The sequence below is a fragment of the Drosophila arizonae genome, chromosome 2, assembly GCF_054131065.1.
Source record: "Drosophila arizonae isolate 15081-1271.41 chromosome 2, UAZ_ARI_1.0, whole genome shotgun sequence".
Lineage (NCBI taxonomy): Eukaryota > Metazoa > Arthropoda > Insecta > Diptera > Drosophilidae > Drosophila > Drosophila arizonae.
In genome coordinates this window covers 30,613,265-30,640,548 of record NC_142922.1, presented here as the reverse complement: position 1 = coordinate 30,640,548, position 27,284 = coordinate 30,613,265, and the positions used below count along the sequence as shown (strand labels likewise).

At 33.8% G+C, this 27,284-nt stretch overlaps 5 protein-coding genes and 1 long non-coding RNA gene across 16 annotated transcripts; 4 read left to right on the top strand and 2 right to left on the bottom strand.

Annotated features, from left to right (window-relative positions):
- Positions 1–1,258: 1,258 nt before the first annotated feature.
- alpha-Cat (catenin alpha) lies at positions 1,259–7,593 on the top strand. Of its 2 annotated transcripts, none has more exons than XM_018000243.2 (12): positions 1,259–1,509; positions 2,942–3,318; positions 3,381–3,698; positions 3,762–3,965; positions 4,035–4,719; positions 5,239–5,390; positions 5,825–5,897; positions 6,057–6,124; positions 6,184–6,365; positions 6,779–7,019; positions 7,087–7,203; positions 7,274–7,593. In XM_018000243.2, the coding sequence occupies exons 1-12, from the start codon at positions 1,356–1,358 to the stop codon at positions 7,436–7,438; spliced, it is 2,736 nt and encodes a 911-aa protein (XP_017855732.1). In that variant the 5' UTR covers positions 1,259–1,355; the 3' UTR covers positions 7,439–7,593. The 2 variants fall into 2 exon arrangements, with proteins under 2 accessions (XP_017855732.1, XP_089318930.1); XM_089462804.1 differs by lacking the exon at positions 1,259–1,509 and adding an exon at positions 1,753–1,871.
- Pnn (desmosome associated protein-like protein pinnin) lies at positions 7,199–10,362 on the bottom strand. 2 transcript variants are annotated; one of them, XM_089462813.1, is made up of 3 exons: positions 10,120–10,362; positions 9,296–10,065; positions 7,199–7,430 (listed from the first exon to the last, which is right to left on the bottom strand). In XM_089462813.1, exons 1-3 carry the CDS (start codon positions 10,245–10,247, stop codon positions 7,396–7,398), a joined length of 933 nt encoding a protein of 310 aa, XP_089318939.1. In that variant the 5' UTR covers positions 10,248–10,362; the 3' UTR covers positions 7,199–7,395. The 2 variants fall into 2 exon arrangements, with proteins under 2 accessions (XP_089318939.1, XP_017856539.1); XM_018001050.2 differs by lacking the exon at positions 7,199–7,430 and adding an exon at positions 8,486–8,794 and having other exon boundaries at positions 10,120–10,359.
- On the top strand, positions 8,102–14,064 carry LOC108621618 (uncharacterized). 2 transcript variants are annotated; one of them, XM_089462805.1, is made up of 5 exons: positions 8,102–8,314; positions 11,457–11,648; positions 11,706–12,216; positions 12,272–12,485; positions 12,630–14,064. In XM_089462805.1, the coding sequence occupies exons 1-5, from the start codon at positions 8,264–8,266 to the stop codon at positions 13,531–13,533; spliced, it is 1,872 nt and encodes a 623-aa protein (XP_089318931.1). In that variant the 5' UTR covers positions 8,102–8,263; the 3' UTR covers positions 13,534–14,064. The 2 variants fall into 2 exon arrangements, with proteins under 2 accessions (XP_089318931.1, XP_017874524.1); XM_018019035.2 differs by lacking the exon at positions 8,102–8,314 and adding an exon at positions 11,118–11,373.
- On the bottom strand, positions 14,048–20,698 carry nvd (cholesterol 7-desaturase nvd). Of its 8 annotated transcripts, none has more exons than XM_089462812.1 (7): positions 20,678–20,698; positions 16,224–16,520; positions 15,262–15,631; positions 14,891–15,197; positions 14,728–14,833; positions 14,482–14,655; positions 14,048–14,425 (listed from the first exon to the last, which is right to left on the bottom strand). In XM_089462812.1, exons 2-7 carry the CDS (start codon positions 16,404–16,406, stop codon positions 14,267–14,269), a joined length of 1,299 nt encoding a protein of 432 aa, XP_089318938.1. In that variant the 5' UTR covers positions 16,407–16,520; positions 20,678–20,698; the 3' UTR covers positions 14,048–14,266. The 8 variants fall into 8 exon arrangements, with proteins under 8 accessions (XP_089318938.1, XP_089318935.1, XP_089318934.1 ...); XM_089462809.1 differs by lacking the exon at positions 20,678–20,698 and adding an exon at positions 17,065–17,095; XM_089462808.1 differs by lacking the exon at positions 20,678–20,698 and adding an exon at positions 16,919–17,058.
- LOC149270873 (uncharacterized) lies at positions 17,058–22,183 on the top strand. The gene is made up of 2 exons (XR_016268665.1): positions 17,058–21,005; positions 21,781–22,183. It is a non-coding gene; the product is annotated as an uncharacterized LOC149270873 (long non-coding RNA).
- Positions 22,184–23,652: 1,469 nt separating this feature from the next.
- Positions 23,653–26,893, top strand: LOC108621619 (cytochrome P450 307a1-like). Its single transcript, XM_018019036.2, has 2 exons — positions 23,653–24,568; positions 25,394–26,893. Exons 1-2 carry the CDS (start codon positions 24,163–24,165, stop codon positions 26,701–26,703), a joined length of 1,716 nt encoding a protein of 571 aa, XP_017874525.1. The 5' UTR covers positions 23,653–24,162; the 3' UTR covers positions 26,704–26,893.
- Positions 26,894–27,284: the final 391 nt, after the last annotated feature.

Here is a 27,284-nt window from a genome sequence, read left to right as displayed (position 1 = left end):
CGAAAACGGTCATCGAAGAATTTATAATCTTCTGTTAATCTTCCTGTCATAGTCAATGCACCCTATTAGACATATCAACCTCGACAAGATTATTATTGATGTACAATGAAGCTTTTAGGTTCATAAAAAAAAAAAAACAAAAACAAATAAGAAAGCTGTAGTCGAGACTGCCCGACTACGAGATACGCTGAACCCTTCGAGCAACAGATATTTCAATAATTATTCGCACATGCATTGGCTGCAGTGGTGGCTTACTATGGGAAATTAATTGCTTAATAACTTTTCTTCTAAAATTTGAATGCCTACGCTCGAAAAATGTGAAAACTACAGGGTATTTTTCAATATGCCACGCCCCTAAAGAGGCGCAAAAGTTATTTTTGGGCTATCGATAGAGGAGGTTACTAGTAACTTAACTATCAAAATTTTAAGCTTTCGCGGTTTGCTACGCCCCGTGTGGGCGGACATATATCCGTCGAAGCCTTTTGGTCTTGGGTGGTCAGCCCGAGTATATATACAAAATTTGAGGTCTCAGCATTAATAGTGTCCAAAATATACAAGAATTTAAAAAATCATTATATCTTTAGGTTCGATTTGCCACGCCCCTAAAGGGCGTAGACATATAATCTTTTAGATTACCGTACGTGCAAAATTTCAGCGTTTTAGCTGTAAACATCTTGGAGATACAGTTTTATCCGATTTGCCACGCCTCCAATGGTATATCGGCCCTATTGGGCGGATCGAGAAAATTTTAACACTTTATAAATCGGAGATATACCCGAGTATGTGTTCCAAATTTCAAGTCTCTAGCTTCAATAGCGCAGAAAAAAGTTGCGTTCATACGGACAAGACGGATATTGCACAAAACCAATATACTAATTCACTTTTGTGAATGAGTAAAATAATTCACTTTCGTGAATGAGTATAAAAGAATAAAATTCGATTGGTCTCTCTCGGGAGGTCGATGCTCTGCTCGTTTCTTTTCTTTTCAGTTAGTTTCGTTAGTTTTCTGTGAAGAGCTTTGAGTTGACCTATTCGACTTATGCTATTTTCACGAGCAACAATTTATATATAAGAAAATTTATATAATAGAAAACTTAAACAAATGAATTTAGCTATTCCTAAATTTTAATGATCGATTATATTACATCTGTTTCTGCATTTCTTACATCTTAATATTTATAATTTATCGGATGTGGATATGGACGCAAGCCGTGGGTACTCAAATCATCGTTAGATCATGTAATCGATATGTATATTGGTTGTAATTACCATCGCTAATCTAGGGCAAAAGGCGTCTACCTACAAATACAAGTGAAGAAAATTGTTTGTGGAAAATATACGAATTTTCTTTAAACATGGGCACCCTATCTGATTTCGGTCAAATAGCTTTAAAATGGGATCCAAAAAATTTAGAAATCCGCACAATGTCAGTGGAGAAAACATTAGAGCCATTAGTTTTGCAAGTAACAACGCTTGTGAATACTAAAGGGCCAAGCAAAAAGAAAAAAGGTGAGGCTGCTGCAGATTTCATTTTTGTAGTTGAATGATTCATTTTAAAGCTTCAACTCAGTCTAAATTGAATAGGTTTTTATTTTTAAGCTAATACTATGTGTACAAATGTGAAATATATTCGTGGAGAGTATAAATTTCTTCGTATAAAACTATACAGTGTTTGTGTGTGTGTGTGTGTCTATTAAATAGAACACACAGAAAACATACATATGTATGTAATTACATGTATACATAAATATGTACATACATGTATGTATATAATGATTTACTCGATAGATTGGTGAGAAATAATTTTTTAACAATGTATTGTGTTCATTCACTTTGGAGAATATTGAGATATGTTCGACTGAATGAATAAGGTATTTGCAAAAGCATAAATAATGTATTTACATACTTAATTAACTAGAGTATTGGGCCATGTCTCGTATTATTTACGTGTCAATCGTGAGCTAGAAAAACTAAACACTAAAATGTCAAAATGAAATATTACAAATTTTTCGCAAGCAATACGCAGAATCAAGAAAATCGACCTATAACAATTAAAGATGCAAGCATTTTCTAAGAATGTGCATATCGATCCCTAATATTGGTATTGCATGTACTAAAAGCTTAACTCCAATTTCTCTGGCTCGGAAAAACTATGACACACACATACCTACAGTGGCTTAGACCATACATTGACCCAATAACTCTATTCAATGTCTGAAATGTGAGTTTTTACACTGTTCACAAAAGTATGTATACACACCATGGGGCTGTACACATACGGTGGCTTATTGGGCTTTTTGAACATCTTAAAAGAATCATGAAATTGAAATTAAATTAAATATATAAATATAGTACGCATATGCAGTGGCTCAAGAATAATAACTTCAATACAAAAGCGCCACCAAAGAGATTGTTTTCGTCTCTATGTTTAAACTAGGACGGCAAATATTGCTTTCATTGAGTATTAGCAGTGCTATTTTTACAAATGAATAATTTTTTTTAGTTTGGATTAAATTCCAAAAGATAATTTCAACATAGATATTTTTAAAATATTGAAGGTTTCAAATTTATCACGCATATGACGGTCAACTTTATATTTCATTATTTATCAGCAATACAATTTAACTTTTACCACAATCTGTTGTATAATGTAACCAATGTGAAAAACTATTTTATAGTTTTATTTTAACTTTGGAACGATGTCTTTATTCTGAACTAGCGCTGACAAAAAAAATTCAGGAGTTGAATTGAGCTTTGATATTTCTCGTACTTCTTGAAAGTCTTAAGAAGAACGGATATCCAAGACGAAACTTATTCAATATAATCGCTTCATAAATTTATGTATGTAAAGGAAACAAACGGTTTAAATACAGCTTGATTTAGGTATTCTCGAGAGTTATTATTTTTTTTTTATTAATTTTTATTTATTTATTTTCTTTAGGCAAATCCAAGCGCGCAAGTGCACTAGTTGCCGCTGTTGAGAAAGCTACAGAAAACTTTATACAGAAGGGAGAGCAAATTGCCTATGAGAACCCAGATATTACACAAGAGATGCTTTCTGCCGTTGATGAGGTGCGCAAAACTGGAGATGCTATGAGCATTGCCGCAAGAGAATTTTCCGAGGATCCATGCAGTTCCTTGAAGCGAGGCAACATGGTTCGAGCCGCGAGAAACTTGCTCTCGGCAGTTACACGCTTATTAATATTAGCAGATATGGTGGATGTTCATTTGTTGCTTAAGTCGCTTCACATTGTTGAAGATGATTTAAACAAACTTAAGAATGCATCCAGCCAGGACGAGCTTATGAACAACATGAGGGTAAGCATCGATTCACTTCGAAAAATTGCAGCTCTCACAAAATATTCTAATTGATTAACTAGCAATTCGGACGTAACGCTGGAGAGCTCATCAAACAGGCAGCGAAGCGTCAACAGGAGCTTAAGGATCCACAATTGCGAGATGACTTGGCTGCTGCACGAGCAATGCTCAAGAAGCATTCAACCATGCTTCTGACCGCATCTAAAGTGTATGTTCGTCATCCGGAGTTGGATCTGGCCAAAGTCAACAGAGATTTTATCTTAAAGCAAGTGTGCGATGCGGTCAATACCATCAGCGACGTAGCCCAAGGCAAATCATCACAGCCCACGGATGTTTACAGTGGTGCAGGAGAGCTTGCTGCGGCTTTGGATGATTTTGATGTGGGTTTTATTTTAATTTATGTAAAATTCGCAGTTCTGACACTTTGCCTATGTTAATTATAGGAGGGCATTGTAATGGATCCCATGACATACAGCGATAAGCGTTCTCGTCAACTGCTTGAGGAACGTCTTGAGAGTATTATCAGCGCTGCTGCCCTGATGGCCGACGCAGACTGTACAAGGGACGAGCGCAGGGAGAGAATTGTTGCCGAATGCAATGCTGTCCGTCAGGCTCTACAAGATCTCCTGTCTGAGTACATGTCAAACGTAAATTATTTTCAAGCCATACGGCAAATATAGAAATAACCTTAATACTTAACATTCACATATCTTCAGATGGGTCAAAAAGACAACAGCCCCGGTCTGGACCGTGCAATTGATCAAATGTGTCGTAAAACGAGAGATTTGCGTAGACAGTTGCGTAAAGCTGTTGTTGATCATGTGTCGGATTCATTTTTAGAGACAACAACGCCTTTAATTGATTTAATTGAAGCCGCTAAATCTGGTAATGAAAAACTAGTGCGGGAAAAGGCCGAGATTTTTACGAAACATGCTGAGAAATTAGTTGAAGTTGCGAATCTCGTGTGCAGCATGTCGAATAATGAAGACGGCGTAAAGATGGTTCGATATGCGGCTGCCCAAATCGAAAGTCTATGCCCCCAAGTAATAAATGCAGCATCAATACTCACGGTTCGACCCAACTCAAAGGTTGCCCAAGAGAACATGGCCGCCTATCGGCAGGCATGGGAGGTGCAAGTTCGAATTTTAACAGAAGCTGTGGATGACATTACAACCATAGACGACTTCTTGGCTGTTTCCGAAAATCATATTCTTGAAGACGTAAACAAATGCGTTATGGCACTGCAAGTTGGTGATGCTAAAGATCTACGCGGAACGGCTGGATCTATTCAAGGCCGTTCGTCACGCGTGTGCAATGTTGTTGAGGCTGAGATGGACAACTACGAACCATGTATTTATACAAAGCGAGTTCTGGAAGCAGTTAAAGTTCTACGCGAACAAGGTTTGTATATATAATCAACTATAAAATCGTTAAAAGCTTAGACTACAGAGGTAAATTAGCTGTATCACTAATCATACAATGCATTAACTCAAATCAACTTAATTTTTGCTCGGGTCCCCTAATTTACGAAAATACGGGACTCCAAAGTATGTGCGCTTCGAGAGCTCAATCGAAATGGTCGACTCTTGAACATAATTTGCCTTGCTTACTCCACTCTTTACTCTCAAATATGTGCACTCTGCAGTGAATAAATATTTTAATTTCTTTGCCAAGTCATCATATATCTTTCCTTTAGAGAGAAGAGTATACCAATATTATGAAAGGCTTACCATGTTAACTAATAGAAAACAAACAAACATTAGAATAGTCAAAAGCATAATAATAAATATAGTAGTATAATAATGAATTAATGCTAAGTTGAATCTGAACTGCAAATTCAATAGCTACACTGGTTGTCACTCATGTAATCTTTACTTAAAATAATATAAACTAAATATCATCTTTCTTTTTATTTTTCAGTTATGATTAAGTTTGAACAGCGAGTGGATGCTGCAGTCGAGGCTCTCTCGGCAAATACTAACAAGAATGTGGATGAGAATGACTTTATCGATGCTTCCCGTTTGGTATACGATGGCGTTCGTGAAATCCGACGTGCAGTGTTAATGAACCGAGTAAGATTACATAAATAGGAACTTTACGTATATGTAAAAATATGCGGCCTCCCACTGTATATTTATAATTCATTAATATGTGGCATAAAATACATTTAAATCTTAATTCATCAAATTATTGAAGCTCTAGAAACGTTTCCATGAATTACACTTATGAGCATATGTGATCCTATTTTACTTGTAATTGTAAAGTAAAATAGTATCACGAATGTAATGGAAAAGTTAAAGTATAGAGCCAAAAATTTCTATTTCCTGTGTTAATTATTGCTCAAAAATTACTTCTTCATTTTGTTTAATGACTATACTGTCCCATTTCCCTTACTATTCAATAATTTATTTCGCTTTTCATATGTATTTTCTCTTAACTAGGTTAAATGTTTGCACGTATATTTTTTTACCGTATTTTAATGTTAACTTTTATTTTTGTATTTCAGAGCTCTGACGATCTAGATACTGACACAGAATTTGAGCCCGTTGAAGACTTGACATTGGAAACTCGTAGTCGATGTAAGCATAAATTTACTCTATTCAAATACTAAAAAAAAGAAAGTTTTGACTTTTGTAATGGAGTGAATTCGCTTTTGCATATATGACATAATGTTATTTCAGTTTAAACTCATTTTTGATTTGTTTACGAATACTAATTGGATAAAATTTCATTTGCAGCGAGCGCTCATACTGGGGATCAAACTGTTGACGAATATCCGGACATTAGTGGAATTTGTACTGCTAGAGTAAGAGAATCAGTAATTGCAGACAATATTGGATTTTAATGTTATTTAATTTTAATTAGGAAGCGATGCGTAAGATGACGGAAGAGGATAAGCAAAAAATTGCCCAACAAGTTGAGCTGTTTCGCCGTGAAAAACTTACTTTCGATTCAGAGGTTGCCAAGTGGGATGACACTGGCAACGACATCATTTTCTTGGCAAAACATATGTGTATGATAATGATGGAAATGACGGACTTCACAAGGTAATTTGCGAGTTTAGCATTTGAGCGTCTGTTGTCTATGCCGACCTACATATATTGTACATATGTATCACTTTTAAAATTTTTTGACCAGCGAAACGAAGGATAGTTTAGATATGTATTCTCTTATAGAGCACGCAGTATGTATCTATGCTATACCAAACAATAAGTAATTTCTAGACCACTAAAAACTTCAGCGAGTGATCGAGTGACTTTCTCAACAATATAGCTGAACTTCCTTGAGTTGAAATAACTATTACAACTATATCATATAATATATATAACTATTATTTAAGGATATTTATACTTTATGCTTTAAAAATTCAGAAAACGAATTAGAAAAGTCTAAATGCAAATTACAGTTATATATTATAAACACTGCCCACTAAATAACTTCTATCTCTTCACTTTTATAGAGGCCGTGGCCCATTAAAGACCACCATGGATGTTATCAATGCCGCCAAAAAAATATCTGAGGCTGGTACTAAACTGGATAAGCTAACTCGTGAAATAGCAGAGCAATGCCCTGAGAGCAGCACTAAAAAAGATTTATTGGCGTACTTGCAACGCATCGCTCTCTACTGTCATCAAATCCAGATAACTTCTAAGGTCAAAGCGGATGTTCAAAATATAAGTGGCGAATTGATCGTTTCTGGGGTAAGAATACATTATTTGTTTTCTATTTTTGTATAATTATTACAGTTGTATTTTGGACATCTTCCAGCTGGATAGTGCAACTTCTTTGATCCAGGCAGCTAAGAATCTTATGAATGCTGTTGTATTGACCGTGAAATATTCTTACGTGGCGTCAACTAAATACACAAGACAAGGCACTGTTACGGTAAGTTTTTAATTTATTTTGGATATTTATAAATCAATTGAACGTATTTCTTCTCTATTCTTTTCTATAGTCTCCAATCGTCGTATGGAAAATGAAGGCTCCAGAGAAAAAACCATTGGTGCGGCCTGAGAAACCAGAAGAAGTTCGGGCTAAAGTTCGAAAGGGATCGCAGAAGAAAGTTCAAAATCCAATTCATGCTCTTTCTGAATTCCAGAGTCCCGCTGATGCTGTTTAAGGGAATTAAATCGAATATTATAATTTAAAGTATTATATACCCACTTGATACAATTTTATTATATAAATGTACTTCTAAACGGTAAAAGTTTAATGTTATCATCAAAGATATATATTTTACGATTGCCCGTAATAAATAATTATATAGAATATTTATTTATTTATTTCTGACTTATTGACTGTTTTTATAATTACTTGTGGGATTTATGGGATTTGAGATAGACCTAAGCTATGATTTTCGGTGAAACATTTTCATTTGATAAGCTTTAATATTTTTACAATTGGGGCAAGAATAATGCAAATGGTTCACTCCATATATGTATGTATGCGCTCGTATCAGTTAGCTTTCGTCTGACTGCATTTTACATTGCTTGTTTTTTTTGGTTTGAAACCCAGCTAACATTTAAATTTTAAAACCGGCGCACCCAAATCTGTTCATAATAGCGGTAAATTCATCATTAATTTAAGCTTGACGGTTCATAATTTAAGTAAATCATTCTTACAAAATAACCTACATATGTCTACAGATATCGGTTCTATTCAATATTGTGATGTAACAATGTAGTTTATAATATTTATGCAGTCAGTCAGTCAAAGGTAAAAGTAAAATTAAGTGAATTTACGTAGGTCAAAATGTACTTATGTACTTATACTGTAATAGCAAATTTGCTATTTGAACTCATTTCTTAAACCGTTTTTGTTAAATTTTTGTTTGATCGATTTTTTGGAAACTGATGAATTGTCGATAATTTGAAACTAACTAGATTTGATATTCCAATACAGACAGAGAGGTAAACTAGAATCGAAAAGGCTATGAAAATCATAAATGAAAAACTATTACACTTTGATTTTCCATTTTCACAAAAACATTCTCTATGTAAGTAATTTTTAGAAATTTAATATCTTTTAATAAAATTGGTCTAATTTTTTAATTTTATTTGTATCAACTGATCATCAAGAATTATGGGTATATGTTTCTATTTGGTCTGTTTAGTATTTATTTATTTATTTATTTTTTTTATATGAAACACAATTAAACCAAATGCACTCAAATTGAATAGTATATTTTAATTGATAAATACTAATTGCTTGATCAATATATCTTACAAGAGCGGAAAATGAGTTCGAAGCTTTTTAGACAAGGACAACGCTAGGCAGTTACGTTCATTTCCACTAATCAAGTTATAAACATAATTTTAGTGACAATTTAAGGATGAAATAAACCAGGTCATTAAAAATAACATTGAAACTAGTATAATTATTCAGTTTCATGCTTCTTGAATTACAAAACTACTACTAGTCAACGGGATATCCTCATTCCGCTCATTTCGAAAACCTTCCTTTGCATTGTTGTCACCTGAAGAAAAAAATATAACGAGAAAGATATAAGAATATCATCAAATATAAATATACATAACTCTATTTAGAGCTTAAAGAATGGACTGAGGGATTTTGTTATAATAGTGGAGTATCTGATATTAAATAAATAGAAATCAGCTTTTCCTTAATACAAATTAAACTATTTTAAGTTATATATTTATATTTATTCTATACATTAATAAGAGGCAGATTAGGTAGGGAATTGGGATATGAGATACCTAGAGCCCAATGCGCTTTTATTGAAATCCCAAAGCAAAATGTATATACATATATTCTTGATCTGGAGCAAAAAATCTAGTCGATTCAAAACCGTTCTTATACATATAAATCTAATATCGAATCCAGTTATTGCTAAAAACAAAACTGTACGAGCACTTGTTTTTTATTTAACTTCATCATTCTGTTCATATTCATATTAATACAAGGGTTAGGAAAATTCGGATTAATATATATATATAGGTATCTCTATGTAACTCACATGTGTCTGGAATGTTGCTCTCCATAGGCTCTTTATTTGATTTATTTTCATATATGCTGTCATCTAAAGCACTGTCGTCATCTATGTTACTTGAGCTTTCAATCCTCCGGAGTTCGATTTGTAAATCTTCCCTGCGTCGTTCCAATAGGTTTTCCAACTCGCATTTACTTTTAGCGAGCAGTTTCTCTGTATGTACCGTATGAAATCGAGGTTGAAAATATATGTGAGGTTTGCTCTTTGTACGAATTTGATTTTGCTGATGAATCACTGATGATTCCCAAGCTTTGAAGTCTCTGAGGCGTGCCATTTTCTTCTCTAAACATCTGATTTCGAGTTGTTTACGCTTCCTATCTAAAAATAACATATCACGCTCCTTTTGAAGCAGAGCTCTTTCTTGTTGTTCTTGATTTTCTAATTTTTTTTCAATGAGGGCTTTCTTTTCCTCGGTTTTTTTCAATCGGGACTCCTCCTGGCAGAATTTTTGTAGTGTTCCCAAAAGTGAACCAAACATGCGACGATTGCGTGCTCTCGACTCGGAATCGATTCCTTGAGCCTCAACAATTTCCTCTCTCGAGGGCAATTCTCGAATTACACGTGAATTCAGCCGAGGGGTTGGTAACCACATTTCGTCCTTGTCCGAAAGCCGATTGAATACCAATTTTCCATCGTGCGTACGCCGCTTTTGTTTTAGTGGGTCGTGACGCTGGCTGGTTTTATCTTCATTTTGCTCATTTTTCTTACTTGAGATATCTGGATTATATTTCTCTACTCTGAAAAATAAACACTCGTAATATGTATTCGTTGAGATGTTTTGAAATAAATACCTAGGTTCCTTTTGGCCCCTTCCAACAAGGCGGCGAATGTTGTCATTCAGCGAGATTAATGACTGTCTGGCCGAATTCAACTTCTTCTCCAGGTCTCCAACAGAGGATGAAGCAATATTATCTTCCATCTTAAAATAAAAAAATTATACTTGGATATATGAATTTTAGTAGCTGAGGGTGACAGCAGCTGAAACGATAGACCTATCGATATTTTAGTGCTGGCATATCTTTCGAATGTTTCTGAAAGGTATTCCCGATGAATATTTTGACATAAATAAATTGATGTATTTCCTTAGTTATTCAAATTACATTGTATAAACTTACTTGCTTCATGTGTTTTTAAAATTTGTATTGTGATTTGTATATTTGTTCTATATGAATGTTTAATATATATAAATGCTTTAATATGTATAAATGCTTTAAATGTGTATTTTCTTTAATATAATTTTCCAAATCCATATGTATTTAGACCATTAAATTCTTAAGTAGTTAAACCAATAAACATATATCATAGATATAATAGTATATCCAAATTATCTACTGTATTTAACATTAAATAAAAAAATAGTTCGTGTATGCTTTATATACGGCTTCTTAAAAATCGTTTATGGTAAATACTATTGCACGATACTTATGATTGCTTTTGTCCTATAAAATATATGTAACCTAAACTTTTCGATATATATGAACAAAACTATTAAGTAAATGAAATATATTTTATATACTATTTGTATTAAATTGTTCGGGATAAATAAAAATTATTTAAAATAAATAAGTTAAAAGAAATAATAATATATAACGTAATTGACTTTGATTATTCACGGATATATTCATTAATCTTTAGACATATATATATGTCTACATATGCATAAATTAAATCTGAATTAAGAATAACAACTGATGGATTGTAAAATGAGTATCTTCATACTCATGCCTTACCCATATCCATCGTTCCAAGTCGACGCTAGCTGTTATAATCTACACGATATAAAATGTCTAAATTGTATATTGTTATCGATTGTCTCAAAGCGCAAATCTTGTTTTGGTCATAATTATATTTGAATAAAGTATTTCTTAGTTCCGTGAATTTATATGAACTAAGTGCACATTTTATATTAGGTAGTGTTTTTTATATCATATAAACAAAATAAAGGAACAGCAATGGCTGGTTCAGATTTACTCTCGACAATTGTATTGAATGATTTAAGGGAAATCGGAATTAAACATAAAGGAAAAAAACCAAAAGTTATAAAGGTTAATATATAGAAATAAGGAATCTATAATTTCATATATAGATTCTTTCATGGCATCAAATAATGTGATGTGTATATTTGTAGCATTCGAGCGGTCAGCGGTTGTTTCATCAGGGATTGGAGCATCTAAAATTGACTGACGCATTTCTTGCAAGCGGCGCTGTGGTTCAGGTGCCTCAATTCATCACAGAAGCCTGTAGCTATATTTTGGAGAATTCTGAAACGGAGGGGATATTTCGTAAAGCTGGCTCTGCTGCAAAACAACGAGAAATTCGCGTAATATATATTTATTTCAATTATTTGCGCTCCATTTCAAAATACGTTTAATTGCAGAAATATCTTGAAGCTGGTCAACCACTGGGAAAATTATATCGTGTTATTGATGTGGCCAATATTGTTAGTTATTTTTTCAGAGAACTTCCCGAGCCGCTTATACCGGTCGAGTTGCATGAAACACTTGTGCGCTGTCTGATGATCGGTGAACCCAATCGCATTCGATCAATACAGTTGGCATGCTTGTTAATTACCCCACTAAATGTACATACTTTGGCATATTTTATGCAATTCCTGCAAACTATCACTCGACATGTGAAATACAATAAAATGAGTGCTGAAAATTTGGCAATTGTAATTGCTCCCAGCATTATGCCCTACCGTGATATAAATAGCGTCAGGTTTAAGAATCATATTAAATTAGTCGAACTGCTGATTAAGAACTCAAACATTATTGGAACGATTCCTGCTCATATTAAAGAGAAACTCAAAAACACGTCGAGCTTAGTGCAAACAAAAAAGACTGTCGGCGTCCACTGCTCAGCCATCAAAAGCAAAATGCGGAGAAGTCGTAAGTATACAAATATTTATTTGGAAACGAGACTAAATCATTTCTCTTCAATTAGATTTATTCAATGGCCTCAAAACCATGGTTGGATCGTCGAGTAATGCGACAGGGCATGCTCACTCGCCTTCAAAATCAGTTGAAAAGCCGAGAGCTTTGCATAAAGCAAAATCGCAACAGAACTGTATGATTGAGCCCATGGATACTTCCCCTAGGATATCCACTAATACAGAAGCGTTTACTAAGTCTGTAAGCGCACTCAATATAAACGAAAAGTACGTATTCATAATATATTTGCGAAAATATTTATTTTCTGAAAGAAATTAGATATTGTTATGTTATGCATTTAATGCATTAGAAGTCTTATGATCGATCATTCTGTTAATAATATTTTATATGAATATATCTGATATTTGCAGGAAGCACAGGCGCTTAACATTGAACGCGGCTGTAAATGGAGGATCCATTAAACCAAGCTCATGTCCAACAACTTTGAGTGGCACGGACCGCAGGTGGAGTCTGATTAGTACAGGATGGGCAAAGTGTAAAAAGAAAGAAAAGATGTTACATAATCTGAATAGTTCAGTTTCCGATACATTGGAAAACAAAGAGCCTGTCGGTGAAATCCAATCAAAAGTGGATCCAAGTATATCAAAAAGAGAATACGACGCAATTACTGATCGTCTAGCGACAATTAGCACAAATGTTCCACAACAAAAATTGAGCAGTGCCAAAATCCCTAACAGTAGCCAAACTCCTTTAGAACAAAACAATGACAAATCTCAACGGCAAGTTCGAAGAAGTATTACCAGAAACTATGCCAATTCGCCAATGAAACTAAGATCGTTACAGAAATCAAATACTCCCACAAACATTGTTAGGCATAAGACCTGGCATCTGAGCTCAGAAGCCAAGTTACCTAGTAAACTGCCCGTTCCTAAAATACCAGACTCAGATATAGTTATGACAGATGTTTCAAACAGAACGGCTAAGCAAGAAGAGCCCAACTGCGAACAATGGTTGCCAGCAAATATATTTTTTCAAAATTCTGCTGTAAAAGAAAATAAAGACAAATTTCGCACACAAAGTCGGGATTCAGAATTATTACAAACTCCGTATTCCCAATTCAAAAATAAGAATCGAATCCAAACTGTAACTGGTCCATTCAAGACACCAATCGGTCAGAAGAAATCGCTGGCCTTTGGCTCGGCTATTCATATGTTTGATGTGGATCAAGGGCGCGAATCTATTGCCCGCCTTCGCACTGAAAATGCTGGAATGGTTTTAGCAAAAGCAAAGTTGTTCGATGACTTTAGCAGCTGAATAGCTGATCTCTAATTATTGTTTATAATCTTTGAAATACTTCTATCAAAATTCAAAGTCAAGCATCTGCTTGAGAGTACAAAATTTTACTACAAGTCTACACCAAGCCTACATAGCAAAAGACTATCGTTATTTATAAAAATCGTTTAATACCATTATTTAAAATATTCAAAATAAACTAAGCTGTCAATAAAGCTTAAATAATATCAGAAATTCCGTATGTTCTTGAATGAACATGGAATTCTTTATGTCATTCTCAACGTAAAAAACGATCGGGAAAACACTTAAGCCTACGCCGTGGAAGACCATGGCTCTAGAGATAAGAATTTTTGCAAAGAGGTATGTTTTAGTCGTAAGAACAATTTGCCTATTTGATAAGAATTTTAAATAAAAGGGGTTGTTCATCGTAGCACCAATTCTTGTCTCTCAAATAAAGTGTACATAGTATAATCTTCGCTCTTCTATTTCGCTCTTGTATTTCGCATGAGGTAACCGTTTAAAATAAAAAATAAAATAAATAGTTTGATTATATATTTTTACTGTTTTTTTTTTTTAAATCTATATCCAAGCTTAACTAAAATGTGGTGAGTAAGCTCCAAAACTGAGGAAGACATATAGAACTGATACGTTGTTACTTGATTAATGATTTATAGTTATAGGGTTTGTCAATCGAGCTTTCTATAATAATAATGTGAATTACATACAAAGCTCATTCCTTATAGCAGCTCGACGTCTACCAATCTTGGCTATTTGCAGACTGAAAAGATTTGCTGTTGTCCGAGTAGAACTGAGAATACCATTTTCGAAATTTTTTTAGGGGTGACTCCTCCGCTACGAGCAGTGGGTTGCTGCGATACATCTTATGATTCCACAAATTCATATCCCGCTCGAACTGAAATAAATGCGAAATAATATTATCTAAGCCATTTGTCAGCGTAATTCTCTTACCATCACAGTTTCCCCGAATATTAGAAACTTCATTAAGGCAGTAATCTTTGGGTTACCATAAAATCTGTGAACTACCTTCTGTAACAAAGGCTCTACTGGAGTAACTGTTTGAAATATTTGAAAGCTTCCGATCGATGGTGAGTGCAAAGTGAGATGAACGTATGCGGGTCCAATCTGTATTAGAAATAAAATTGAACAAAATGTGACTTAAGATCTTACAGAAAATAGGAAGAATATGAGAGGTACCTGTTTTCCGATTATAGTCATTTGAAAGCATTTAAACTTTCCAAATAATTCAAACACATGGCTCATCTGTATTTCACCTATGTGCTTAGCTTCCGATGGGCTCCAACTAAAATTAGATAGTATCAATAGAATTATGCATTTAAATTCATTTCTTCATGTATACCTTGCCTGCCACTGATGATATCCGAGCCAGCTGAATATACTGTGCTTCTGATCAGAGGTACCAGTGATAATATTATCATTGTGAATTGCCCGGAAGTGTGCCAGGTCAGCTCCATTTTCCGGTATCTCCTGAATATGGCAGCGTACGTGGAACTCATTGCGACCTTGGTAAACTATTGTTTTGTTTTCCACCTCCTTTGATTCTGGAATATCCCAAGGCAATTCAGAAGCTTCTGCACTATACCATACAAATATGTATCCATGCGCTTCTTTGGAAATCCATTTCTTAATTTTTGTGGCCGGAGGTACTATTGTGTAAATTGGAGAAATGGGTTGGATTTTGTTTGTAATATATATCATAAATATGCTCACCGCAAGTGCTGTAAGGGATGCTGGTACACACTCCATCAGTTCCCCGAAATCTCCAGTGGTGAAAGGGACATTCGATATTGTCCCCAACAACTCGGCCACCAATGCCCAAATTAGCTCCCAGGTGTGGGCAATATGCGTCCACAACAAATACTTCATTTTGGAGAGTCCGAAATACGGCGAACTGTTCTCCTAGGCAGGATACATGTGTTGATTCACCGGGACTCAGATTAGAAGATTCGAGAATTCCATACCACCCGTTCGGGTAAGGCGGAGGTAACTCTTTTACCCCAATCGTTCGCGATTTTCTTAATCGATTGATTGCCGCCCTTTTTCCGTTGCTTTTTATACCTCTTCCAGTTTGATCTATATCCTTCAGTAAGGTTATAAACAAAAGAATTCGAACTTCATTTATCAATAATAAACTAATTTTTTGCATAATTGAAAAACAAATTCACTTTTGATCTACTAAAAAAGAGTGAGATATACGAAAAATCTATATAGAAGAACTATGTATAAATTACTCGGGCATGTTTCATAAAAAGCTAATAGTTTTCGATAAATCTCAAAAGGGAGACATTAATTTGATTATTAAATTTTGAAGAGTATAAGAGACGTTGATTTTTCCGATTTGTCACGCCTTAAAAGGCGTAAATGTATGTAGAGAAAATCAATTGCAATTTGTATTAATTGTTAGTTGTTAAACACTTGAAGTTTTTAGCTGCAAAACAAACCGGAGGAAAATCCACTATTTACTATCTTAGATTCTTAGTTCGAGTTTTAAGTTATATCACAAATAGTATTAGCCGATCTGCCACGCCTCTAGTGGATACACATTCGAAATATCAGTCTTTAGCTGAAACACGGATGAACATACCGACGGGCATTGCACATAACGAGTTCACTCTTTTCACAGCTTGAGGGGGTATAAAAATATAATTTTTCAGGATTTAATTAGAACATACCTTAATCCAACTGAGAGGCACAAAGGCTAACCAATACAGGAAACCACAAAGAAAGATCAGTGAAGCAATCACAATAATTGTTTTGAGGTCAATATGCGATAATATTATTAGCCACTGATCATACTTAATTATTGATTTCAAGCCATACAGAAATGATAGGAAATTATTCTTTTCGAAATCCATTATATTTGTTCTTGCTTATTTTTTATTTAGTTTTTTAACTTTTAGTGTAGAGTTAGCATCTGTGTGTGTCCCGTTGTTTGTTGTTTTGCCAAACGTTTTGAATAGAATGCTAGCCTGTTTTTAAATGAAAAACAAAATAATTCAGTTCGTATATAGATGTTGTCCGCAAAGTTGGTATGCAAGTATAATTTGAACCTAACAAATAGTATTGACAGCCATCGACTATTAGGAATACATTGGAATAAATAAAGAACCAACGTTCTTTGATGTACAGCTGCTGAGCTGATACTCTTTTTCCTATTCCGCTTTATTCGAAATTGAAGCCATGAACTCTCCTCCTATTTGACGGAGTCTCCTGCATCCCGAACAGAGCAAAAGTAATTTAAATGCAGACTGAGATATACGCAAATCTCCTACTGGGTCAGGAAGTTGAACGGGGTTTTATGAATTACTTGATTGATAGAAATAATTTTTTTTGAACTGTTACAAACATCCGCACCAAATCAATGTACAATTTCTGATCTTCTACTATCCGTAGGTACACCGTATTTAAATTCAATCGACAGATAAATTTCAAATTTTTGCGATAAAGGTAAAATAAACCGAGTCGTAGTAGTTGTCCGAATTTGGTGTTCTCGATGGTAATGAATTGAATTACTTGACTGAAACTTATGCAATGTGGTTTCCTATTGATTATAGTATGAAAGTTACTAAATTGTTGCTTATCACCTCAACCTTTATGCAGATAAGAAGTTCTTCAATGGCTTATCAGCAAACGTGTGATAAACAAACCCCAAACCTATAGTTAACAAGAAAAAACCAAAAACAAAAACACACCTGAAACAGTTTCACCGCGCTAGGGCCCAATGCAACACCACAGCCGACCCACCTGATTGACGCAAATGATACAACACGGAACTTATCGGGACCATACATAGCATTAACATGAATCAACAATGAATAATACTCGTAATCATAGCCTAATCGCCATTAGTTATAAAAAAAAAGTATAGTCGTTGTCTGCGCGGAGAAGTGGGACAAGAGACGGCTCCGTCCTTATCAAAACTAAAAATGGCACTCCAAAAAATGGCACATGGATAAACCCGCAACAGAAAATGAATTCAAAAGTTTACTAAAAGTGTAATATATTGAATTGAACTAACATAAGTGAAGTACAGCAGAAATTAATAAAAATACTGAACGTAACTGGAGTGCGTAAGGTTCTAAAAAAGGAACACAAACCAAGAATACAACACACTCACAGAAAGTGGACTTATTACAATATCCGAATTCATTAAAATTGACTACGAAACCGTCCGTGTACGACCTTGTATTCTCCTTCCCTTTCGATGTGCCTGCTCTTTGGATACCCTACCATAATCTGTAAGATGTGAAACATGCAAAAACTGCTTCTAAGGCGAACCTTGTAATCGCCTCAACTCCAACAACAACCCGGAAATCGATCAACAACATATTTCTAAAACAAAAAGGTTCCCAAAATCAGCACTAGCTATACCAGACAGAAGCAACACTTCCACATTCAACATGTCGCACAGCAACACACACCATCTCAGACCCCATACACGCACACACACAGCGCGCAGCTGAAGACAGGAAGCTCGCCATCTACGGTATGATCAGCTGAACCAGTCTTCATATCTTGAGAAAAAAAAAAAAAAAAGATTAAATAAATGAAAAAAAAACGAAAAACGAAGAATAGTTTCTTAATTTTAGTCTAGCCCCTAGCTAATAATTTGTTCTACAGGAAACAAAAACAATCCCAAGCAAGAATTAGAAATAACAAACCAATATTATTTTAATCGCAAAATCAAACCACATGCTAAATTCAAAACTAAATGCTAAATGCTATAATGAACTCGTAACTATCTTGACTATTAATAATAAAAAAATACTCAAATTCATAAAACATAATCAATTAAATAAACTAATGCATTGAAGAACTCTTAGAATAGAAACAAAAATTACCATACCAACATACATCGTTCCCAAGCACACTATCAACAACGAAATTATCCTAGGCGATTTGAACACCCCACATTACAGCTGGGGATAACTTTAGCACAGCAGAAGCGGCTGCAGATTAGTTGCAATTTTAAAACGCCAACTATCCTATACCGAGCAACGGAAAATAACCCACAAATATGACTCACTATACGTTTACCCACATGGACCTTGCGTTATGCTCCCCCAACTCTTCCTCTCACTAGAATGAAGCAATGACATGATCGAACTGTTGTAATAACACCCAGACCAAACTTAGAGCAAATCAATTCAATTCTGACAACATTTCAAACTTATCTATCGAACTATAAAGTCTCCTCAAATACAACCGAAAGATAGCTGAAAATATCGAAAATACTACACCCTCCGACAATATCTGGATAAACACCCAAAGTAACTGCTGACAACCGAGAGCTTGATCACGAAAGATTCAACCACATAGCCTATCTTTTAGCTCAACAAAGCCAATAAAAACTCTGACAACTACATACTCAGCTCGAGTGCAATCAGAATCGGACATTTCACAAAAGAACTACTAGCAGCATTAACAGAACAAGTTATGGACTAATCAAGAAAAACCTTCCACGCGCTGAAAACCAGAGTCATAAAACTCTTCAAAAACATATTCGACAGCTTTATTCCACAATCTTATAGATCTGGCCTAGTCACCCTTATACTGCAACCCAATTCCGCCAAAGCAAACTATAAACTATTTTTATTTTTGGCATTTCTTCAAATACACTCTATCTTATCTCAGTTTAAAATTATCACTTATGGCTATGAATTAAGGATTAGCTGGGCGGTATGGCAAATACACCAGGCTTGCGTTATTACTGAAATTTCGTTCTGTTTTTATTCAGGCTATACATTATAATAGTTGTAAATAACTAAATTTGTCGAAAGCAGAACTGTATCGCCATGAACTGTACAGCCATGCCTCATTTTTTCAGTTCCCAAACTAAAAACCCCAATATTAATAAATAATTAATATTGTAAGTGAGGCTCGCACATAAAGTAACTTTAAGTAACTATCCTAAACAAGGAAGTTAACGTCATCAACTGTCCATCTTTATTACAACTTAAATGCAGCCCCAAATCTTCAGAATTACGTCCTCTTATTGATTTCTTGTAGATCCATACTATGCGTCAAGAAATATCTCGAAAATGATTAAATTCACAATGAATACAAATGCAAACATGATTCTATGATTCCTATGATTCATACTAATTTAAATATATAAAATATAATCATGTAAAAAATATGTAAAACGCAAATATGTATATATGAAACTTGCCAAAGAGCTTAAATAAATATTTTAAATAAATTGCTTGTGTTGGTTCCCATTTATTTTCTGTGTGATCTCTATTTATCAAAAGGTCTATAGCATTAGTCGAACTGATTTTAGTTCTTTCAGTCAAGTATAATATATACCTATCGTTATCTATAGGATAAAGAGTTTTGCTGTATTGATAGGGAAAATAAAATCTATAATGTGCTTTTTAATAGCTTAAAAGTGGAAAAAAGTAAGAGCGGTTTGAAAATAGAAAAAAAAAAAAAAACATTGTAGTTTATTATCACAAGAAACATATGTACATATGGTGAAAATTAAACGATGAGGTATTTCCCTCATTTCCGATCATTCAATTAGCCTAATAAGATTCTGAGGAAGTGAAAGATTAAATTTGTTCTAGAAACAGTAGAACAGTTAAAGCTCTGCTCTAAATAAAGATGTACTTTATAGATTATGATATTTGAATATACTTACATCAATATATATGACTTGACTCATTATTGCTGTAAGGAATATTGAACGCAAAGTATTTTAACGCCTATTTATAATAGTCGTTGAAGATTATGCCCTGGACTCTACTAAATTGATTACAAATCAAGATTTTCGAATTCGCCATGCGTCAATGGTCGGATCATATAATTTATAATTGCAAAGCAAGTCTATCTTTATCCACAATTTTTATCAAATCATTAACCTTTTTTGAGTTTCTGGCTGGTATTGAATTGAATTGAATGAATAAGCCAATAATTATAGTAGTCGTCTTTTGATAAAAAATAGGAAAACAATGTGGCAATAAAGACTAAAAAAATATATTTTTGGAGCTGGACTTCTTAGCTCGTCGCACACCCTTTTTAGTCCTTCACTGCAAGATGGTTTTTAAATCGTAACACAGAACATAGAACCCAGAATAATGAAATGAAACAGTCTGATACCATAATGTATAAATCAACCAATTACTGTGTAGATTGAGAAGACTTTGCCTAAATGTGACGTGACGACGACCGACTCGATTTATTTTCAAATTTCAACTAATTATTAAGACTATAATTTCGTACAGCTAACGCTAGCCCTAAGGTCTAAAAGAGCTGACCGTGCGTTTCGCGCGTCACACGACGGCTCATTATGGCACAAATCATTTCCCGCAACACTGTTGCTGATTGAAGCTTGAGCTCCTGGTTCCGTTGTCCAATATCCGCCGACCTTGCAATATTAATGTGAGATATTTTCCTATGCTCTTTTTTTTTACCTATCGTCAGAACAGGAAAAGCAAACTTTATGGGTAAAGGTAAGATAAAGGCATTTGTAATTAATGATTATTTTTATTATTAAAAATGGGAAATCAGGATAAAATGGTTTTGTTGAAATGTATGTAACAGGCAAAAGGAGGCGTGGCAGACCCCACAAAGTATATATTCTTGATCAGGGCGACGAGCTGAGTCGATTTGGCCCTGTCGGTCTGTCTGTCCGTCGATTTCAGAAGATATATGATCTAGACTTCAAATTTTTTTAAATGTCCGTAGTTACAGCGCGGATATCGAGTTTATCACCAAAAATTGATAACTCATCCCGTTATTTTTTTATCGATAAAAAACCTTATCGAAAATCATTTATAAAATTATATCTCCTACATCTTTGAAGCTACAGTCTCTAAATTTTGAATGTATTTTTATGCATTTTATACAATTTCAGTTTTTGTTAAAATTTACGCCCCACCCCAATGTCCACCCCCTCACCGTCACCTTTGTAATAGGCATATTTCAAATACTAGAGACTTGTGATTTGGCAACAAAAGTTATTAAACAATTAAGTTCTGATAGTAAGCGCATACTGCAGCGTGTATGTGTTTGTGTATGTGTTTGAGTATGGGTCTGTGTATGTGTGTGTGTGTGTGTGTGTGTGTGTGTGTGTGTGTGCGTGTCTGCGTGTTTCTTGTGTAAGCTGAAGCAAAATTTATGGAAATAGCTATTGCTCGAAGGGTTCAGGGGATCTCGTAGTCGAGCAGTCTCGACTAGAGCTTTCTTACTCATTTTTTATTTAATTAATTTAAATATTTTCTGTAGGATCTTGATGTTAGTGGAGTGGAATTAATATGCATTATAAAAACAATCACTTGTTGGAAATCAATCGAGAAGGAAAGTGGGTTCAATGCCTGTAATATTGCATGACATTCCGGAGGAGTTTCGATATTGCACTCGATCCCTAGATGTCAACAGCTGTGCTATCTGAGCGCGGCCTGCCACCTTAGAATGGAAAAATCTCATAAAATTATCAATTTAGTCTATAAAGATTTTACAATATTAAACGACAAAAAACATGCTAAGTAGAAAACATGTTAAGTATATTGAGAGGTTTTTTATTAAACCTAATTTGACATAATCTTTGAATAAGTCACTGTAACTATGAAACTGTACGCAAGAAATTCGATGAAAGCATGTGAAATAAAACCAATCGTCAATTAGCTTAGAGCTGCCTGTAAATTACTAGAACTACTAACTATTGATCTAGAAAGTGGATTAGATGTAATGTGTTCTAAACATATTAAAAACTGATTTAAATGTAGACATTGACAACAATACTTAAATTGTTGTAAATGCCACTCGGTCACATTACCAAGGACTAATTGAAAAGTATCTATAATAATATCGTCTAATGCTAATAATCGTGAATGAATACCCTACGTGCCAATAAAGGTCTATCAGCAAGTAGCTCTAAAGTCTTATTCGGTTAAGGTTCATACGACAGTTAATACTATCTTCGATTTTTGAAGGCTCGTTTTGTACATTAAATATATCGCCGGATATTAAATTTATAAACATTCAGTTCCCTTTAAATTAAAAACCCAGAAAGCAGGATCCGAATCATTTGGGCTATTTAGAATTAGGATTGAATATTTTCATATTTTCTGAATATTTTCAGCTGAATAAAATATATTTTAAAAACACTAAAGTTTTGTATTTGTCTAAGTTTTTTTTTTCGTTTGATTTTGCAAGAATTTTATTGTTTTCTGTTTGGGTAAACTACTTTGGTTTTGAAACGACGTGTGGAAATTTCTTTTAATATTAAATAATTGAAATGAAAAGCTTAGCTACAATAAAAGTAAAATTTTACTTCCTGTTTAATGGGATCACTATTTTTACAATAATTTTGAAAATAATGACTCACTTGATATTGTTTAAAAAAATATAGCTTTTAAGTAACAATCGATAGTTAATTAATCAACAGTAATACTTAAACACAATCAAAGAAATAATAATAATACTATACATTTCAAAGTTTGTATGCCTGTTCCTGTAACCTTGGCAATTTTACAGGCGATCTCATTTTAATTTTAATTAATTAACTTAATTAATTAAATTAAATTAAATTAAATTTATTTTCTTCTGGTCTAAAAACTCTTTCAGTATTTTATATTTTTAACAATACAAATATTCTGATGATAGGACGTAATTAAATTTTGTTATTTATTTTATATAGCAATCTTTGGCTTCATATTAGAAAAATAATAATTTAAGCATATGAATATATTATGTAATTTGGTTCTAAGCATAATTAATAATAAAATATCAATTCAATTAGAAATTTTGGTAGCTCTTAAATATTTATTGGAATGGGTAAAATAAATCAAGAAAAAATATAAATCCAAGTCTAGTGGTGTATTAGTCTACAAGTTAGTTTTAATTTTTTTTAAATCGAACTTCAAAATAAATAAATATAATAAAAAGTGTAACTCGAGTAAGTTCAGCTTTGTTCAATTTTTGGCACCACTCTAAGCCTTACACTGTTTTTTTTTTTTTTTTTTTTTATTGAATACGAAATCATGTGTCTGAAGTTACCATACACGTATATATACAAGATATATATATACGTGTGTATATACATATACATGATACATGTTCTTAGAAGGCTGGGCATGTATGTATGTATGTATGTGGGTGTGCGTATGTATGTATACATTTGTTAAACGAACAGTTGCAATATAAGGGTTACTAGCTTACTTTCATGCAATTCTGATTATGATTCGAGCACCTCGAAGCTATCAGATATGCACATAAAAGCTTTGTATCAGCAGATCGCTTACCGTTGTATGGAAATATACACACACATAGAGAGAGAGAGACACCTTTAGATACGTACGTAGGTATCAGCGTATGTACATATTTACAATGGGACATACATATTTATGAATGTACTTGCGGGCATTCTGACTTCTCGGCACTTGAATAAAACGTAAGAAAGAAAGTGCTTTGAAAAGCAAATATTCTTCGATCGCGAGGCAAGAACATTGCTCGTCGTTGCTGGTGCTTAATATATAAGAAAAAAAAAGAACTAGAAAATCGTGGAGCGTTTTCAGTTTAGTTTAAAATAAAATACGAATTATTTAATTATTATTAAAAACAAATTGTTATTGAAATTAAACCAAAGACGTCGTATTAGAAGTAAAAATGTTTTTCCTAATATTCTATGCCATAACTGGAATATTCCTGGTAGCAACACTCACATCCTATGCTATAATCATTTTTAGCTGTCAGAAAAAAGCAAATCTCAGAATCGAGAACGAGAATTCCATAAAAGCTAAACGCAAACTTCTACAAGCACCTGGTCCACTTCCTTGGCCGATAATCGGAAATTTAGATATAATTGGACAGTTTAACAATCCGTTCCAAGGCTTTGGAGCATTGACAAAGCGCTATGGCGATATTTACAGTTTAACACTAGGACACACGCGCTGCCTTGTCGTCAATAACTTGGATTTAATAAAAGAGGTCCTTAACAAGAACGGAAAGTTCTTTGGTGGGAGACCAGAATTTCTGCGTTACCACAAACTTTTCGGAGGCGATCGCAATAACTGTGAGTATTTCTAATGAGTGTAATAAACTTATACATGCATTTGTCCCTTAAATGTGAAGTAATGAAATAAAAAATATATGCATAAATAAAATAGTAATCTTTTTTAAAAGTGCGAAAACGATGAAAAAGTACGAGTTAATTTAATAAACACTTGAAAAATTTTTCGAATTGAATATCAATTGCAGAATCTTTTTGCTCCTTTTAGACTGCGTTTTATAAGATAGTTCCATCTCAACAAGAATCGTGTTCTAGGATTCTGTCCGAAAATATAAAAAGCTTACAAAAGATTTTACAATGCCCATATTTCTTACTGGATTTCAATTTTTTTTTTCAAATTTTTTTTTTTTAATATGCGGTGTACATAGAATTGCACAATAATATATAGTAGGTATAGATGTTATTCATTATTATTTACTTTAAATGAAATATATGAATACTATTGTAAGAATAAAAATAAAAACTAGCATATTTACTAAAGCCCAAACAAGATTATTGTTGATCTTTAATAGAGCAAAGCTTGATATAAATAAATGGATTCGAAGTTATTTGCGACGTCTCATAGGTCTGAGGATTTTTAATAAGAAGTAGATCATCAGGGTACAAATACCTAAATGCCTATGCATCTTCCTATGAATACGAGAAAATAATTAAGACTGCCCGACTAGAAGATCTTCCGTATAGTAAAATATTTTAATACCGTTCTGCTATGTATAAATTGTTATTATTTAAAATGACAGTGATCGTTTAAAAATTTTATGTTTTTTTTTTTTTCACCTATTAAGACTGTTTTTTCCTCAAGTTAATAATATTTGTATTTTTTTGCAGCTCTTGCTCTTTGCGACTGGTCACAGTTGCAACAGAAACGCAGGAACTTAGCCCGACGACACTGTTCGCCGCGGTCGTCATCCTCGTATTTCGCAAAAATGTCCCGCATCGGATGTAATGAAATAACAAACTTACTGGATAACTTAAGAACATCTGTAGAGCCTGGTAAACCCTTCGATTTGAAGCTGGTTATACTTAAGGCATGCATGAATATGTTTAGTCAGTACATGTGCTCAATGCGCTTTGATTATGAGGACAAGGAATTTGAACAAGTCGTGCAGTTCTTTGATGAAATCTTTTGGGAAATAAACCAGGGACATCCATTAGATTTTTTGCCATGGCTATTGCCATTTTACAGCAAACACACGAAAAAAATATGCCACTGGTCCACCACAATTCGAAAATTTATTTTGGAACGAGTTATAAATAGAAGAGAAATTAATATCGATTTAGATGAACCCGATGTCGACTTTACAGATGCACTCCTGAAGAGTCTCATTGAAAATAAGAACGTGTCGCGCAATACGATTATCTTCATGCTGGAAGATTTTATTGGAGGTCACTCAGCGGTCGGAAACTTAGTCATGCTATGTCTCGCCTACATTGCCAAGGATCCTGAGATTGCGAAGAGAATTCAATGCGAAGTCGATTACGTGTCCAAAAACAGTCAAAGAAGTATTAATTTGCACGATATGGATAAAATGCCCTATACCATGGCCACAATATTCGAAGTCCTACGGTACTCGTCGTCTCCGATCGTACCCCATGTAGCCACCGAGGATTCGCAAATATCAGATTTTGGTGTTACTACAGGTACCATTGTTTTCATTAATAACTATGTGCTCAACATGAGCCCGAAATACTGGAAGGATCCCGATCAATTTCAACCCGAAAGGTTTTTGGAAGAGAGAACGAACACACCGTCAACTCCGCCTATATTTCATGGAAAGCGAAGGTGCTCCGAAGAATCCGATTCAGGTATTGAGTTCGAAAAGGACGCGAAAATATATAATTCATCTAATGAAAATCCACATACAAATAAACTTATTCAACAAGATACTACTAAAGTGGATTCCGGACCTATCAAATTGCAGCTTAAGAAAAATATTCCACACTTTTTGCCTTTTAGCATTGGCAAACGCACGTGCATAGGACAAAATTTGGTGCGCGGATTCGGATTCATTTTGCTGGCCAATATTTTACAAAACTATAATATCAATTGTAGTAATCTTGAGACGATAAAGATAAAGCCAGCGAGTGTAGCACTCCCTGCAACTTGCTTTCCATTAGTACTGACTCCAAGAGCATAATGTTCGAATTAATGATTATAAAAATGGTTGAAATGGTTGTATCACTAAATTATATTAAATATTAGATTCCAATTACGTAGCCTATGTAGATAGATATATCAGAAACTCAATATAATCAAACTTTATAATTGGATATATTGAACATTTTTTTTAATAATAACAATAAAACAATAATTTATTAAACACTCAAGTAATTCTCATAAATATATCATTAGTCGTTACACATAGTGACATCACGTATTTAGGCAACTACTACTATATATAAATAAATAATATCAATATTTATACTTTATCCATATACATATATATATTTGAAAAATGTCTGGAAAATTCAAGTCTCAATGATTAAAGAAAAATGGTTTATTATATGTATTATATTCTGTCTACATATTGAATCTCTAAGTACTCTTAACAAATATTCCATATTTTAGTTCCTTAAATCGTGTCCATGCGTAGATACTACAATAAGAGTTCTTCGAAAGACTGAAAACGTGTAATTATTTATGCTTTTAAGTATTTAATTAGTATACTAATAAAATGTATTGGAACCCTATCGCTTTTATATTGACCGTTCATTCAGT